Below are 15,205 nucleotides of genomic sequence, written 5' to 3'. Positions count from 1 at the left end.
CACTTAAATAATATTGTGCTTATTGTTTTCTACTATTATTTTTTCTATCTTCACGGCCCGAAATTTCCCAACTTTTCCAAGTCGAAAAAACAGCGAAAAGTTGTGAATTTTGTAAAACTGTCAGTTCAAAATTTGTGGACTGTACAGGACTGTTCTCTTACTTGGGAGAAATTGAACTATTTTGAAGTTTTCAAACAACTTTGAATTTCAAAGTAAGGGATCTCCAAGTTGTACATGTTGGGAAATCCCAACCTTCTCCTGGTTCTTTTTTTTATCACCTCTCCCTTTCTTTTCTCTCATTTTTATTTTTTAAATTTTTTTACTATTATTTGTTTCTATCTTCACGGCCCAAAATTTACCAACTTTTTCCCAAGTCGAAAAAGCAGGGAGATAGGCTCTCCCCGTCCCCCCCCCCCCATGGCGACGGCCCTGCTCACACGTAATGTTATCATTTGTTTTAAAAGATCTCCAGAAAGCCATATTGATGAAAGTATCCAAAAACACTAAGATTTTCACAAAAATCGGTTTAAACGATGAGATTGGAACCTTTGGTGTAAAAGTTGCAAACTTTTTCTAGAGATCAATTACCCTAACACCAAACTGATATTTTTGCACTCGACGCACGTTTCGCTAACAAGGTTAGCATCTTCAGGAGAAGCAAATGGATACTGATTCTAAAGACAAGGGTTAGCTGTTTATATACCCAAAGTTTTTTGGTCCGATGTGAACTTTGTTTGTTAAATGATGATTATCCTAATTGATTTTTCGGTAATTAACTAGTGGAACCACTACCTGCAAATTAATTTGTCCGTTTTTTGATCTATTATTGACAATATCAGTTTGGTGTTAAGGTAATTGATCTTTAGAAAATTTTTTCGAAAATCGGTTTGCAAAACCACTCACTACCTCACCTAACCCCATGAACAGACGGCACTGATAAAGAAATATTGTGAAACGGACAAAAAATCAGTATTCAGCCCGTCCAGCTAGCTGAGCCTTCATTCCTCAACTACATTTGATAGCACGTTTACTAACTTTCTGGGCAACAAGGAGCCACAGACAAGAAATGTTTATGACTGTACTCTTATTTTTATTGCCGTTCCAATTGGGAATGGATAGACTATACATATATTGATAAGTTTACCAAAAGGGATGCAATTTTTGAATGCAGAAATTTCCTTCATCTTCATCTAGCTTTTCCTAATATGACTAATAACCAGTCCGTGCAAAGCTTATTGTTAAATCATCTGAAAATGGAATTTTTAACAGGTGATGATCGACTTTATTGCCAAACTAACAGACTGTTATAAGGAAACAAGTATAGCTGAGGCACCAATCTAATAATAACACTGATGATCTTCAAACAAGACTCAACCTCTGACGGAATCAAGAAACTCTTTGGAAGGTTCGAAATAGATGAACATTTCAATCTAGCAGACCACTATTATAATATTCATGCAGTCATTGTTCACTGTGGTTCTGGCATTGAATTTGGTCATTATTACGCCTTGGTCAAATACGAAACGGACCGGTTTAAGTTTGACGATAGTCGTGTCACGAAGTGTTCTGGCGATGCATTGAATTTATTGGAGCCTCTGGAGACACCCTACATTTTGTTTTATGAGAGAGAGGACATTGGCAGATCAAGATCTTCAGATGATGTGGTGCTGCAGGTTTTTCTGGGTTTTCCTGCAGCTGAAAAAGCAAATGCGCCACTGGAATCAATGAAGTCGCCCCGGAGCGCCAATTAATTTTTATTGTTGTTTTCATTTTTATCATTGTTTTAATAAAATTTGAAAAAAATATGATAAATTTTTGGTTTATACGATTTGAATGAAACTCTGAATCTCTTGAAAGATTTTAATGGTTAGTTATTCATGGAATATAAGTTTTTAAAAAATGATAGGATCTGAATCTGGGTCAGTCATATATAATAATAATAATAATAATAGCTTCATTCATACATAAATACATTTTACAATAATTTGAAACAGTGATATTAAGTAACGCAGTACAAACAAAGACAGAGAAACCCACTAAAACCCAAGTTGTGCGTGGGACTCCTATTACAAAATGCATAATTAATGAGCTGAATTGAGAAACAATACAATTATTTGTAATACAGCCTACTGTATATATAAAACAGTTAGAAGTATATAATAGATAATTATGGACATAAATATAATATTGAATTACGGTACTTTGATAGGTATATTTGAGTGATAAGTGCAAATGTGCAATGGTATAAAAGGAAAGAATAACAGATTTTGAACTTAGGATAACTATTGTCGTTTTTATTTTTTTATAAAAATATGAACGATGACCCTATTGATATTGAATATTGTATAAATGTAGGTCTTGTTCATGTCCGGTAAGAAGTTGAAGATTTTCCCACTGTGGTATTTGTATGAGTGTTGACCAATGGATTTTTTTGTTACGTTCACTTGTACATCACCCTATGATTTAGTGCGGCTATTATATTTGTGTCTAATTGGTCGAAGAGTTATTTTGTTTTTGTAGATATACAAGATGAGTTGTATATGTATATTTGTCTGATATCGAATATTTTAAGGTGATTGATATCGAGGAAAGATCTCAAGTATTTAAATTTATGTAGTATGCATTTAGCGATTTCGAGATCTGGGTAATATGTTTATTCCATCTAACATGAGGATCTATTAAAACTCTCAGGTATTTCATTTGGTCTGCTCGTGAAATTTCCACGTTTTTTTTGCGATCATTCAGTATTATTTTATCATAGTTTGGCAAATGACTTTCGTAGCTTGCGAACTGCAGGAACTTGGTTTTTTCAAAGTTAATTTCAAACAATCTTTTAGTGTTTCGATTTGATTTTCAACTTTGGTTTTCAAACTACTCCAATTTTCGTCGGTGTATGAATATATTAAAGAAAATGTTTCCAAAGCAAGATCCCTAGAAAAGTTCTTGAAAAACTTGAAAATATGTAAATGAGAGAAAAAAGTAGTAATGGAATTGAAACAAAAAATATTTTACATTTTATATTCAAAATAAAAAACATAAATATATCATTCAACTAACATAAAATATTTCACTATATAAAATCCTTGTGGCTCTCGAATTTGCATACGTAATAGGCCATCGCATCTTCCTCAGAAATTTTAGAGATATCTGAAAAAAGTGAGAAGTTTTTTTGAAGTGATAATACAAAAAAAAGTTCAATTCTCAAATAACCCTTGAAAGAATAATCATATGCACCCACTCTATTTGTTCAACAGATCTATTCATTTTGGTATTTATGGAGGTGAAAACTTGTTATATCCAAACAGTCCAATATTTTTAATAAAGTCACTCACCGTAATTATTGAAAATTGTTGTTGGAACTATAGGAGTTCTTGACAAGTGATAAACCGTTGTCGCCTCCAAATTATCAGCTGAAGAAGTCATCTGCAATGACCACGATACAGGCAATTCTCTAAAAGGAAAGAATAATATTAATATACTGGAAACAGAGTAACTCATGAATATGTACAGTGCCTTTCTTCAATGTCCACCCCCCTTTTATTTTTTGAACGACGCCCTTTTATTTTTTGAACACCCCCCCTTTTATTTTTTGAACGCCCCACTTTTATTTTTTGAACGCCCCCCTTTTATTTTTTGAACAGGTCAACTCAAAAAGTTGAAATTTGGGATAATGAAATTAATGCAAGAATATTTTATTTTGAAGTGAAATTGACAGATGAAACTTTCAAGATGGCGACTGGTCGCCATCTGGGAAAAAAAAATTAAATGGAAAGGGGGTCTTGTGACACATCTTTTTGAAGCTCTATGCCCTATACCCTATGTTTATCTCAAAATTACTCACGTTTTAATAATTGTTTCATTCGGAGTATCAATCGCCGTCTCAAATTCACAAAGAGGATTGTCCTGCAACTCCAAGAAGTAATCAGAAGGAGCGTTTTTATCTACGTAGCTCTTATAAATTTTCTCGGAGAAGTAGTGGAATGCATCTTCCGGTAAGTGAATGTGAGTTTTCACCAAATATATCATCTCTGTCGCCACATGGAGTTTGCCTAAGTAAGCTAATTTCGAAACAGCATTCATAACATCTACTTTGGCACTTTTCAGGTTCACTGTTATTCTGGTTTTTCTGTTGGAGTCTTCCGAAAACATTTTTTTCTGGAGATTGCTGTAACAACAGTAATAATGTTTATTCACTGAAATATTTGTTAATGAAATACAAAATTCACTTGAGTAACAATCGGAATAATTAGGGAAGCATTTCATACACTAATTTCAACTACTTGATTTGTGATAGATCTTACAAATAAAGATGTTTTATCATTACAGATTGATTAATTATTGGAGAACCAATCCTGTGGAGAGAGTCACCTGCATCTGTGATGTTTTTTTCATTTACCAGTAAGGTAGTGTCATAATGTCGAATTTTGTATAAGAAGATTCAAAAACTTATTGAAGAAAATATTAACCAAACATTGATTATATGAAATTGATCAATTTTTCGAAGTTGTTCAAGAAGAAAGAGCCACTTCTACGGTCACCTCCTGAACTTGTACTCAACTTCAAATAGATATAATATGTCAGTTACGTGATTTATAATTTGTAAAATGCTCATGACTTTACATTATAGTCAATTTTTATAAGACTCATTTTTTTTTTGTTAATTTAATGTATCTATCAGCTATTTTTAGAACCTGTATTGACGAATCTTATCCTCTCACACTTATTTTAGAAATTGTATTGACGTGTCTAAAAACCGTGTGTTTCTGAAGACTAATAAAATTATTATCATTATTGTTATAACATTACCTGCAAAATAATTTAGATAGATTATATAAAGCAAGGGTCCCAGAATAGAACCTCGTGGCACTTCTGTAGGATGTTTACAAGCGGTACAAGGACGCCAAAGCACATCAACAACCGATGAAAACGAGTAGAGTAGAGTAATTCATTTGACCACTTTATATACAAAATACATTTATGGCAAGTCATAGATACTATAGGTACTATGTCAGACACTTAAGATGAGCAACAACGTATCTAGATTGAAGTAATAAATTTTATAAATAAATAAAACTGTCGTATCAAAATTCCTTAAATGATCAGTGTCACATGAATGTTATTAAAATAAAGATATCAATATAAAAAGGTCAACAAAAATAAGAACAGGCTTTATCCCAGCTTTACAACATAAATCATTTTTCAAGAACTATGAATTGACCAGCTACAGCAGCATATTCTTCGATTGTGTAGAAACAGTGGTTGAGAAGATATCTCTTGATATTATTTTTGAAATTTCACTTGTTCCCTGGACTCACCAGCTATACTTGTTCTTGTGGTGCAGTCCTCTTCTTTCACAAAAACCACGATACAAAAGCACCGCTTGGCCATATTTCAAGTTTCCCAGCGCTGCTGAAGTTTTCTTGTTTAATAGTTCTTTCATAGAAGCATACAGGTCTGGTAACTGTTTCACTGAAACCTTTTTTAAATTATCAGAGCTTGTATTTGGAGTGAGCCGTATAACATGCAGTGATATAACTTTAGGTACTGTACTAATGCCTGGAAATTCTTCGTTTCCTCCCACCATATATCTTTTTTTATTTTTAAAATGTTTTCTATGTGAAACTTTCTCCCATTTTTGTTCATCTGAATTTGTTCCCAAGTCCTGTAAATCATGCATTATATTTATAGTTTCAGCTGACAAGATTGCTGCATTAACCTCCTTATGGGTGAACATTTTCGCTGTATTTCTAACCGTTTTCTTGTTTATTGCCACTGAACTATAGGTAGGTTTTTTTTTGTATCATCTTCGATGAACCAGTAGTAGGAGTTTTTCCTGTTTGACTGATTTCAGCACTTTTTGTTGGTATATGGCATTTTTCTACACTTGCCGTATTACCCGAGTTGTAGCTCTTTTTTACTTCACAACTATTTACTTTTTCAGTTAGATAAATAATTTTGTCTTTCAACAAACTGCAGTTTTCGTTTAGTATGTCACATTTAAATTCAAACTCTTGCAGTAGCTGATGCAAGAATTGATTTTCAATTGAATATGGGTTTATTTCCAGATCTTATTGAAATTTTTTATTAGTCACTTCATTCATAGCCATAGAACTCTTTATCTCATGTCGACATGATGCACTTTTTATATGGGCTGCTTGTACCATGCAGCATGGGTGGAAGATATCCATACATCTTAAACACTTCACTGAATATACAACTGTTTTTTACAATAATCACACTCATTTTTAAACTAAGCACTTTCAGACGACTTGCTCGTTGTCGCCATCTTGGTATAGTTCTTCTGTTGAGAAAGTGAAGAAAATTGTTAAGGCGAATCATCGTATCACTATTTGAGAAGTTGTCATGCAATTCTTTCGGAAATTTTGATAATTAAGCGTGTGGCTTCGAAATTCATTCCAAAATTGCTGAATTGTGACCAAAAAACTATCGCATAAGCATCGCTTAGGAATTGTTGAATGACATCTGCGGTGATCCAGATTTGCTCAAAAGGTTCATAACCGGTGATGAATCATGAGTATATGGTTATGACATCAAAACCACAGTCCAATCAGCCATTTGGAAGAGCCGGAAAGAATCAAGACTAGAAAAAGCACCCCAAGTTTGATCAAACCTTCAGGTTTTGCTCAGTTTTCTTCGATTACTGTGGCGAAGTGACTGAAGAAGCTATTGTATAACGAAACACGTGTTGCGTTTTTGTAAAATGTTTTAGAAGAAAGTCTCACAATAAAGTATTTCTTGAACTGACTACATTAAGTTGACCTATAGACAAATTTTGAACACTTTTAGTATATTTTATATGTACATTTTATTTTATATTTTCAGGTTTTGTAAACAGTTGCATTCCAACTCTAGACTTATATTTGTATATTGTGTGCTCAATCAATTACTAAATGTTGTTATGTGTAAATAGCTGACTATTCAAACTATTATATTCATCTTATCTTTATGACTACCATTGGACTTATCTCATGTCACGTAAATGATTTATGGGAATTAATAAAATTATCTATCTATCTGTCTACTGTGGAAATACTAATGAAATACTCAGCAAAATGATTTGTTATGATCTGAGCAGTTTTAGCTTTATTTTTAGAGTTGGCGAACAGGCTATTGTTGTACAATTATGCTACATTCAACAGATGTTTCATACATTTCTACACGTTTTATAATAGGATTTGATATTTTCATTTCCTGGGAGTTGGGCTATAGAAGTTATACAATTTTTTCCAATAATAAGTCAACCATGGCTTTTTTGGGTCAATCTGTGATTTGGTTTTCCAGTTTTCAGAGGAAAAGAACATCGAATAGATGTTTGACAGTTTGTAAAAAGACTTAAGATTTTTTATTTGCATTTCCTTCAGAGAGATACAGATCCTCCCAATCTTCATTATGTAATAACATTAAAGGTGAGCACTGCAATCACTTTATTCAGGATTAAATATTTCAGTGATACTGGTACATATTCCAAGTCAATCTTACCTCCACTTGGCAGAAATTGTGGTACCAGATGTCGAATAAAAATTTTTGATGATACTCTGATAGTCATTTTTCAATTTCTCTGCCCCAATTTCAAATAAAAATTCTAAAGCCTGTTGATAGGTTAAAGTTGGAACGGCAAATTTCCCATCCAGAATTCCATTTATAATGATACCAATATTGGATGTCTGGCCCTCGGGAACCTACAAATAGTTATTATGTTACAATACAAATCGTAAAAAATTCCAACTGTAAAAACTAAACAGGAAAACACTGCCGAGTAATATACATAACGAACCGTCATTTGAATCATGGAAGAGATGCCTCCCATTTGATTTGAGGAACACTTTATTTTGATATTTTTACTGCACAGTTTGCAAAACTGCAACACGTGTTTCGATATATGATAAACTGTTCAGTTGAAACCTTAAAATAAAGTGTTACTTCAATATGGTATAGATGTTCCTTAGGTATCGACCAATTCTATCACATATCGCAATTTTTTTTGTACCAAATTGAAAATATGAGCAATTAATATACTCTAAGTTTAGTTGAAAGCGAATGTTTGCTACAAAGGTTGCTCAAGAACTACTTATAAACTACTGTACAGAATGTTCCTAACTTTTTACAACAAAAGGCGGGTTCTTAGGTATGATAAGTTTTGGAGTGGGATGATTTTGGCAAGAAAAATCAATTAATAGGAAAGTAGTAGGCGGAGCCGAAGCAGGTACAAAATTAAGAATGTCAGGAAAAGCCAGACGCCCAAATGTATAGGAAATGCATTAGCAGGGTTCCATAACATTCCAGTAGAAAACCCAGACGGTATACTTCCAAGGAAAAGATTTCAATTTTACAGTAATAAAAATGTCTACCTTGTGGTTTAAAAAGGCATTACAAGTAATCAAAAAAAATATGAAGAGATATTACCCAATATTTAATAGCACTTAGTGCAAAAAAGATTGAAATTCTCACAAACTTAGGATTATATGAGCCTGTATCTATCACCTTTTTTAATCTGTCCGGAAAATTGTATTATTTTATTGAAGGGACAGCCAAATTGTATTCCCTTAAGCCATGGAATTTTCATCCTCAGTTTCATTAGGAGCTTATGAAATAAAATCTGAATTCTAAATTATTTCTAGTCACAACTTGTTTTAATATGCAATCACGTCTTGAAATTTTAAAATATCTTATCCATTGGTGGTTAAAGACGTGTTTGATGAAGGCATAAAAAATAGAAGAGTCATGAGAGATTATGCTTCAAATGGAACTATTTTGTGGCATTTAAAGATATTTCCTTTCAAATAATACCTACATAATTCTCTGTCCCAATAAAATGTACAATTTTACTGTGACATCCATGGCAAACCAATTGCTTACAAACCACTGAGGATATTTCGTTGCAGAAGGGTGTGGAATGTTCAATAATTATGTTCAAAGATTTTAAACAAAAATGAAGTGTATACCAGTACACAATTAATTATTAGCATCCCGTTTTTTCCCACAGTCTACATGCTTATCTTGATTCAATTGGTAATAAACGAAATTCAATGGATGTGCAGACACTGCTATATAGAACAGTCGCTTTGCTATCAGTGATATCAAAAATCATGGAGAAAGCCATAAACCATCATATCCTTATATATTTGGAAGGCTTTAACATCTTGAGCGATCATCAATATGGCTTTCGGAAACAAAGATCAACAGGCGACCTTCTATTGAGCGATCATCAATATGGCTTTCGGAAACAAAGATCAACAGGCGACCTTCTATTGAGCGATCATCAATATGGCTTTCGGAAACAAAGATCAACAGGCGACCTTCTATTGAGCGATCATCAATATGGCTTTCGGAAACAAAGATCAACAGGCGACCTTCTATCATATGTCACCCATATTTGGAATGAGGCAATCAAGAAACATGGAGAGTCAAGAGCTGTTCCGCTTGATATTTCTGAGGTCTCTGACTGTGTCTGGTATGAGGGTTTGCTGACCAAACTTGGCTGTCATATAATTTTCGTGTATGGCTCTCTAGCTTCCTGAAAAAATCTTCCCTACAAGTAGCCATCAATGGATATCTCTTGAATACGTTTACCATCAACGCTGATGTTCCCCAGGGATCCATATTGTATATCAATGACTCAAGAATCCAATATATTGCTTTTGCCAACGAAAGCACCCTTGTCTCGACATTCCATTTACATTCCAGGAAATCCTGTAGTGCTTGTTATGTTTTTAAAAAAAACTGTCTCAACTAACCTATTTTTCCTAAATCCTCGCTGAGTTACAGTTAGTATACTGAACTCTTCAATAAAATTCATCATTGTATACAGTTTGTTCCAAAACTATAGAAAATGTGGATATTGATATTCAATGATATTTCAAGATAAGTTTTCCATATTCTATAAAACATTCATTTACTACTATAACATTTCATTTCCCGTAACTAAAACTAAATTGAAAAATAACTCAAAAAAATGGTATTCCCCTGAAATCAAGGAAATGCATGCTCAACTTTGTGAAATGGAAAGGGTAAAAAAACAAACACAAGACAAGAACTACATTGCAGCATATAAACAGTTTAAAAAAGAGTATAAATGCCGAGTAAAACATTTTAAAAAACAAAAAAATGATGACAGACTTTTTAATTCACCTAATATCATGAGAGAGAGCTGGAAAATTATTAAAGAGGAAAATTGTACCAAGCAGATAAATAAGGTCAATATTGTTGATAATCAAGAACAGACAATTACTGATCCAATGATAAAAAGTAACTTCATCAATGACTTTTTCATAGACTCTTCTCACAATTTCAACAAACCCAATAATGGTGATAAAAAAATCAACAGATTCCACAAAAGTTTTTTTCTAACACCAGTGACACCCATAGAAGTAACATCCATTATAAATAAGACAACAGCTAAACAGTCTGCTGGCATAGATGACATAAATGGGAAAATTCTCAAATCTGTCTGTACTCTTGTAGCAGATATCATATCATATTTAATAAATGAGTCTTTCACATCTGGAACATTTCCAGATGTTAAGGAATCAAAATGTATACCTGTATTTAAAAATAAGGGCTCTGCTTGTGACATACATAACTATAGGGCTATATGCATACAAAGTCAAATCGCTAAACTATTTGAAGCATCCTATTGTGATAGATTGACCAAGTACTTGGAATATTTTGAGCTCATCCCAGCAAATCAGAATGGTTTCCGTAAGCACAAATCAACCAGCTCGGCAATTTCTGATTGCCTAGAGTTTATCTACAGTGCAATGAATGATAGAAATAATGTTCTAGGACTGTTCTATGACTTCAGTCGGGCTTTCGATACCATTGATCATCATTTGTTAATCATGAAATTGGAAGGGTTAGGAGTCAGGGGTGTTCCGCTTCAATGGGTAACATCATACTTAACAAACAGAACCCAGACGACAGTTGTGAATGGTGTGAAGTCAGATTCAAGAGTAATAAATTCAGGGGTTCCACAGGGTTCAATCCTGGGACCACTATTGTTTGTAGCTTTTCTGAGTGACATTGAAGACACCTGTAAATTCGCAAATCAAATGATATTATATGCCGATGACACTAATATTCTGATGTCACACAATAACATTGATCAATTAACAAATTTAAGTAACAAGGCATCTAATGAAATAGAAAGGTATAGCTTTGAGAATGGCCTCAGCCTGAATGGAAAAAAAACCAATTATGTCCGGTTCTTGCCAAAAAACATGAATCCAAATTATGACCTATACTTAACCTTATCTGGTAAATCTATACAATCCATGGAAACCATCAAGTTCTTAGGTGTTACTTTGGATAGTAAGCTAACATGGGAAGCACACATAAATACTGTATGTTCGAAACTAAGCACTACATGTTATATAATAAAAAATCTGCGAGATACTGTATCAGCAGACATCTTGAGACTATGTTATTTTGGGATGGTACAGTCTACTCTACAATATGGCGTGATATTCTGGGGGTCGTCTTGTCACTTTGAAAGGGCATTTGTATCTCAAAAAAGGATAATAAGAACGATTTGTCATGCTCATCCAACCACAACATGTAAACCTTTATTCAAGAATCTCCAAATACTAACCCTTCCATGTTTATATATTCTTGAACTGATTATGTACATAAAACGTAACCAAAAAGAAATAATGAGGAATGAAGACACTCATATGTATAATACTAGGAATAAAGAAAAACTTCGACAACCCTATTCAAGGTTATCAGTCTGTGAAAATTCACCAAAGCATATTGGTATCAAGTGTTTCAATAAAATAAGAGATTTGATAGATGTGAATCTGAATGACATTCTATTCAAAAATAAATTGAAAAACTTTCTTCTTGAAAAAGTATTTTATAATGTTGAAGACTTTTATAATTCGTGATGTCTCATAATTGTAAGACTGACTATTGTATGTACAATTTATCTGGTTTGTTTCCGATTAACAACTTATTTGTAGATTACCTTCTTTTCTTTCTTGACTAGTCTGATAAGTGTTATGTATGTGTATGAATAATGCCTTGTATAACCTTTGATTGATGAATAAATTCTATTATTATTATTATTATTATAATGGTCATTCTTAGATATTTATATCAATTGAAAGGGATATATTTTTGGGAGAGGTTAATTTTTGGGAAAACAAGGTTTTGACTTCCTACTTCTCCATAGTCATACAAAAAATGTGTTGAATAAAATGAAAATTCACATTATTTTTTCAACAGACCTCATATAATTTGATTTAAATACTTTCGTCTTGTATTGAGGTGTGATATTTGTATAAAAATTGATGATGCTATTGAGTTGCTAAATATATAATATATATTAGTATCAAAAAAGCAATTTTAAGTACATGTATCCATGTCACTCACTTGGAACTTGGAATCAGTATGTGCTAATTCTTCAAATAAGCAGTGAAAGGCATCCCTCAAGGTAGGCAAATCCTCAGAAACTGAAATGAAAGAAGTTATAACATACAGCCAACTTTATTCAACAACAAATTATCTAAAAAAGAATAAGCAAGAAAAGCATGTTTCAGTTGGTGAAAGTTATGACACTGTTAACTTTTATTTTGTACACATTAATATTCAATATTACAATTAATTTGAAAGTTGTAATTTGCATTCGTTCAATTGACTTGCTCCTTAATAATTACCAATAAATAGCACATACATTTCAAAATGTTCCAGAGTTTATCCAAAATATTCTTATGTCGAATATTTTCAAGGCTGAATTCAATTTTTGTTTCTCTTTTCCAAAAATTCGTGCCGACAATGTTTTTAATGCTCTGAAAAATGTCAAAGCTAGACAAAGATTCTAATGACAACAGCCTGTCATTATTATTGCTCAACAAAATATCCAGATAGTTTTGTAACAAACAAAGATTTTCCCACAGAAAATGAACGGGCGACGTCTTGTGACCGGCTATAATTTGTAAAACCTGGAAAACAAAAACTTTTTAGATTTCAAAAAATATATGAGGCTTGTTTTTCTGTCTGTATTCCACATGATGATCTCAAGTTGAATTGTTTGTGATACTGTTTTACTGAATGGGCTTGATTCATGATTTTCTGTTTACAGTTCATTTGGTAGTAATTTCAAATTGAAAAATAGTTTACTTTGTTTCAGCTCTCTAAATAGCGTTGTTTTCCAGTAATAAATTAATGAAAATCGGATTTTCTAGGCCCGTGACGCCACGGGCGCTTCTTTTTCGATTGACCAATAGGAACAATACAAATAATGAACATTGCCAAATTGTAAAATTCACGGAGCATATAAACAGTTTCTGATTCATTCGTGATTCAAAGTCCTTATACCAAGAATTATAATTTTCTAAAATATAATTATTGTGCATTTTTTGAATATACAAGTAGTTATTAAAAAAGATAATTTCAATTCCTCTCAAGTTAATTTCAACATTTATGTAATGTAATGTATAGATATGTAACTAACTCACCATTTTCTTTACATTCGGCGAGTCTTGGGGTAGATCCAAATGATATTTTTTATTATAAATAATTTCGATACTGACACTTCCAGAATTTTCCATTGCATAAATATCTTTCACATTCTGAAGAAAATGACCAAATACATAGTACTTAAATCGGACTAAGTAATTGATCTACAAATAAAATTATATTTTTTTTACTTCAGGTTTACTATTAACAAAAGTGACTACCTTATAATCTCCACGTCTCACTAAAATCCGATGACTGTTTTCCATTTCATTTAATGATAGTTGTTCATTATCCTTTGGTAAACAACCCACAACATGGAGTAAACACGTCGATATGAATTTGTTTGTTCTATGAGCTCCTATTAATACTGTTCGCTGAGGGTTTTCTCCATTGCAAATGACAAAGAGAGGTTCGTGATTTCTTATTTTCAATTTCATTTGCTGATTGATATAGGACCTGGCCGTCTTGATATCAATCGGATAATGCTTAGATTCTTCTTCAGACCAGTGGTTCACAACTGCCTTATTCAATTTTATAAGACTTTCATCGCCTTGAAGATCGACTTCAAGTGGACTCCCAGTTATCTCAAGAATGCTGCCGTTACTTTGATCTGGCAGAAGGCTTTCTCGTTTTGGAGAAATAATATCACTGTTATCTGCCTGAAAAAAATTGGATCAACAGGGTGTGCAGATTGTGAATATATTTTACCTCTACATAAACAAGTTCAATATTTTCAGTCCAAATATCTGAATAATGTACAGCCTCTAAGTAGGATGGAGGCTTTCTCAGAATAGATTTTAATTCCATAATAAAATAGGGATGCTCAAATATACTTCTATATTCTTTATTTACGTAAATGGGATTCCCATATACGAATATATATTTTCAGCAACTTTATTCCTATAATTTCTAGGTTAACGGTTAACCGTCATATCAAACCCAAATTCAAACTTCAAAATTTTCAGTTCCGTTACAGTTCACAGTGTTTCAAAAATGTCTTTAAGAAATGTTACTGCTTGCGTCCAGCAACTTCCAGCGTTTAAAGCTGCTTCATCACTAGATATGGTAGACAATTGGTGAATCCAAAACACGGTATTCCGTAACTATGAATTGGATACCAGGAATAATTTATCAACTATATCGTTTCTGGAAACTATGACAAGCTTCAATGAAAAGAAAGATAAGTGTGTTCATAAAATTTTTAAAAATTACAGGGAGACTACCACACCTTATCACATACTATAGAGTAAAGTTGCTTATTATGAACCACATTATTGAGTCAACAACTATGAGATAACTTCTATTTTTGAAGACATACAGGAACACTTTGCCATTGCAGCTTTCATTGTGTTGTAGAAATATGCCTAATAAAATGTTTAAGAGAATTTTGTATTCGTTGGGACACCACAAACTTTGAATTTTTAATTATTGACACATATTCTCCATTAGTTTCAGACTATCTTTATTGATGACATTAGATGGCCGTGCCACCAGAATGATAAAACAGATTGACATGATTAACTGACCTAGCTTGAATCTACATTTCGTAATAGCATTTCACTATTATTCACACTTTATTGAACACGTTTCATGTGGCCTCTTAGTACCAGAGACATGCAGAAAAGCTGACGACTGTAATTCTTAAGTAGACATGCTGGATCATTTCTCTTGAAGTCTAATTATTGACTCGAGGAAGTGTCAAGTGTCGTCAAAATGGCGTAATTTCATA

General features: G+C 32.8%; 1 protein-coding gene across 2 annotated transcripts; it reads right to left on the bottom strand.

The window, feature by feature from the left end:
* Positions 1 to 3,004: 3,004 nt before the first annotated feature.
* Zwilch (zwilch kinetochore protein) lies at positions 3,005 to 14,442 on the bottom strand. 2 transcript variants are annotated; one of them, XM_023171139.2, is made up of 9 exons: positions 14,191 to 14,442; positions 13,698 to 14,135; positions 13,476 to 13,640; positions 12,692 to 12,959; positions 12,391 to 12,470; positions 7,501 to 7,700; positions 3,842 to 4,165; positions 3,333 to 3,451; positions 3,005 to 3,147 (listed from the first exon to the last, which is right to left on the bottom strand). In XM_023171139.2, the coding sequence occupies exons 1-9, from the start codon at positions 14,281 to 14,283 to the stop codon at positions 3,071 to 3,073; spliced, it is 1,764 nt and encodes a 587-aa protein (XP_023026907.2). In that variant the 5' UTR covers positions 14,284 to 14,442; the 3' UTR covers positions 3,005 to 3,070. The 2 variants fall into 2 exon arrangements, with proteins under 2 accessions (XP_023026907.2, XP_023026899.2); XM_023171131.2 differs by having other exon boundaries at positions 14,185 to 14,441.
* Between the last annotated feature and the right edge of the window lie 763 nt (positions 14,443 to 15,205).

This window comes from Leptinotarsa decemlineata, unplaced genomic scaffold, assembly GCF_025532065.1.
Source record: "Leptinotarsa decemlineata unplaced genomic scaffold, Ldec_3_MD MMD2_tig00026361_RagTag_RagTag, whole genome shotgun sequence".
Classification (NCBI taxonomy): Eukaryota; Metazoa; Arthropoda; class Insecta; order Coleoptera; family Chrysomelidae; genus Leptinotarsa; species Leptinotarsa decemlineata.
This window is presented reverse-complemented; position numbering and strand designations above follow the sequence as displayed.

Bases quoted from the DNA above. Each gene is read 5' to 3' on its own strand.
- Zwilch (XM_023171131.2), bottom strand. From the start codon at position 14,283: ATGGAATTAAAATCTATTCTGAGAAAGCCTCCATCCTACTTAGAGGCT. The intron at 7,701-12,390 runs GTGAGTGACATG...AACTATTTGTAG, and splicing joins ATACTGATTCCAAGTTCCAA to GTTCCCGAGGGCCAGACATC. The intron at 3,452-3,841 runs GTGAGTAATTTT...CTTTCCTTTTAG, and splicing joins AATGAAACAATTATTAAAAC to AGAATTGCCTGTATCGTGGT.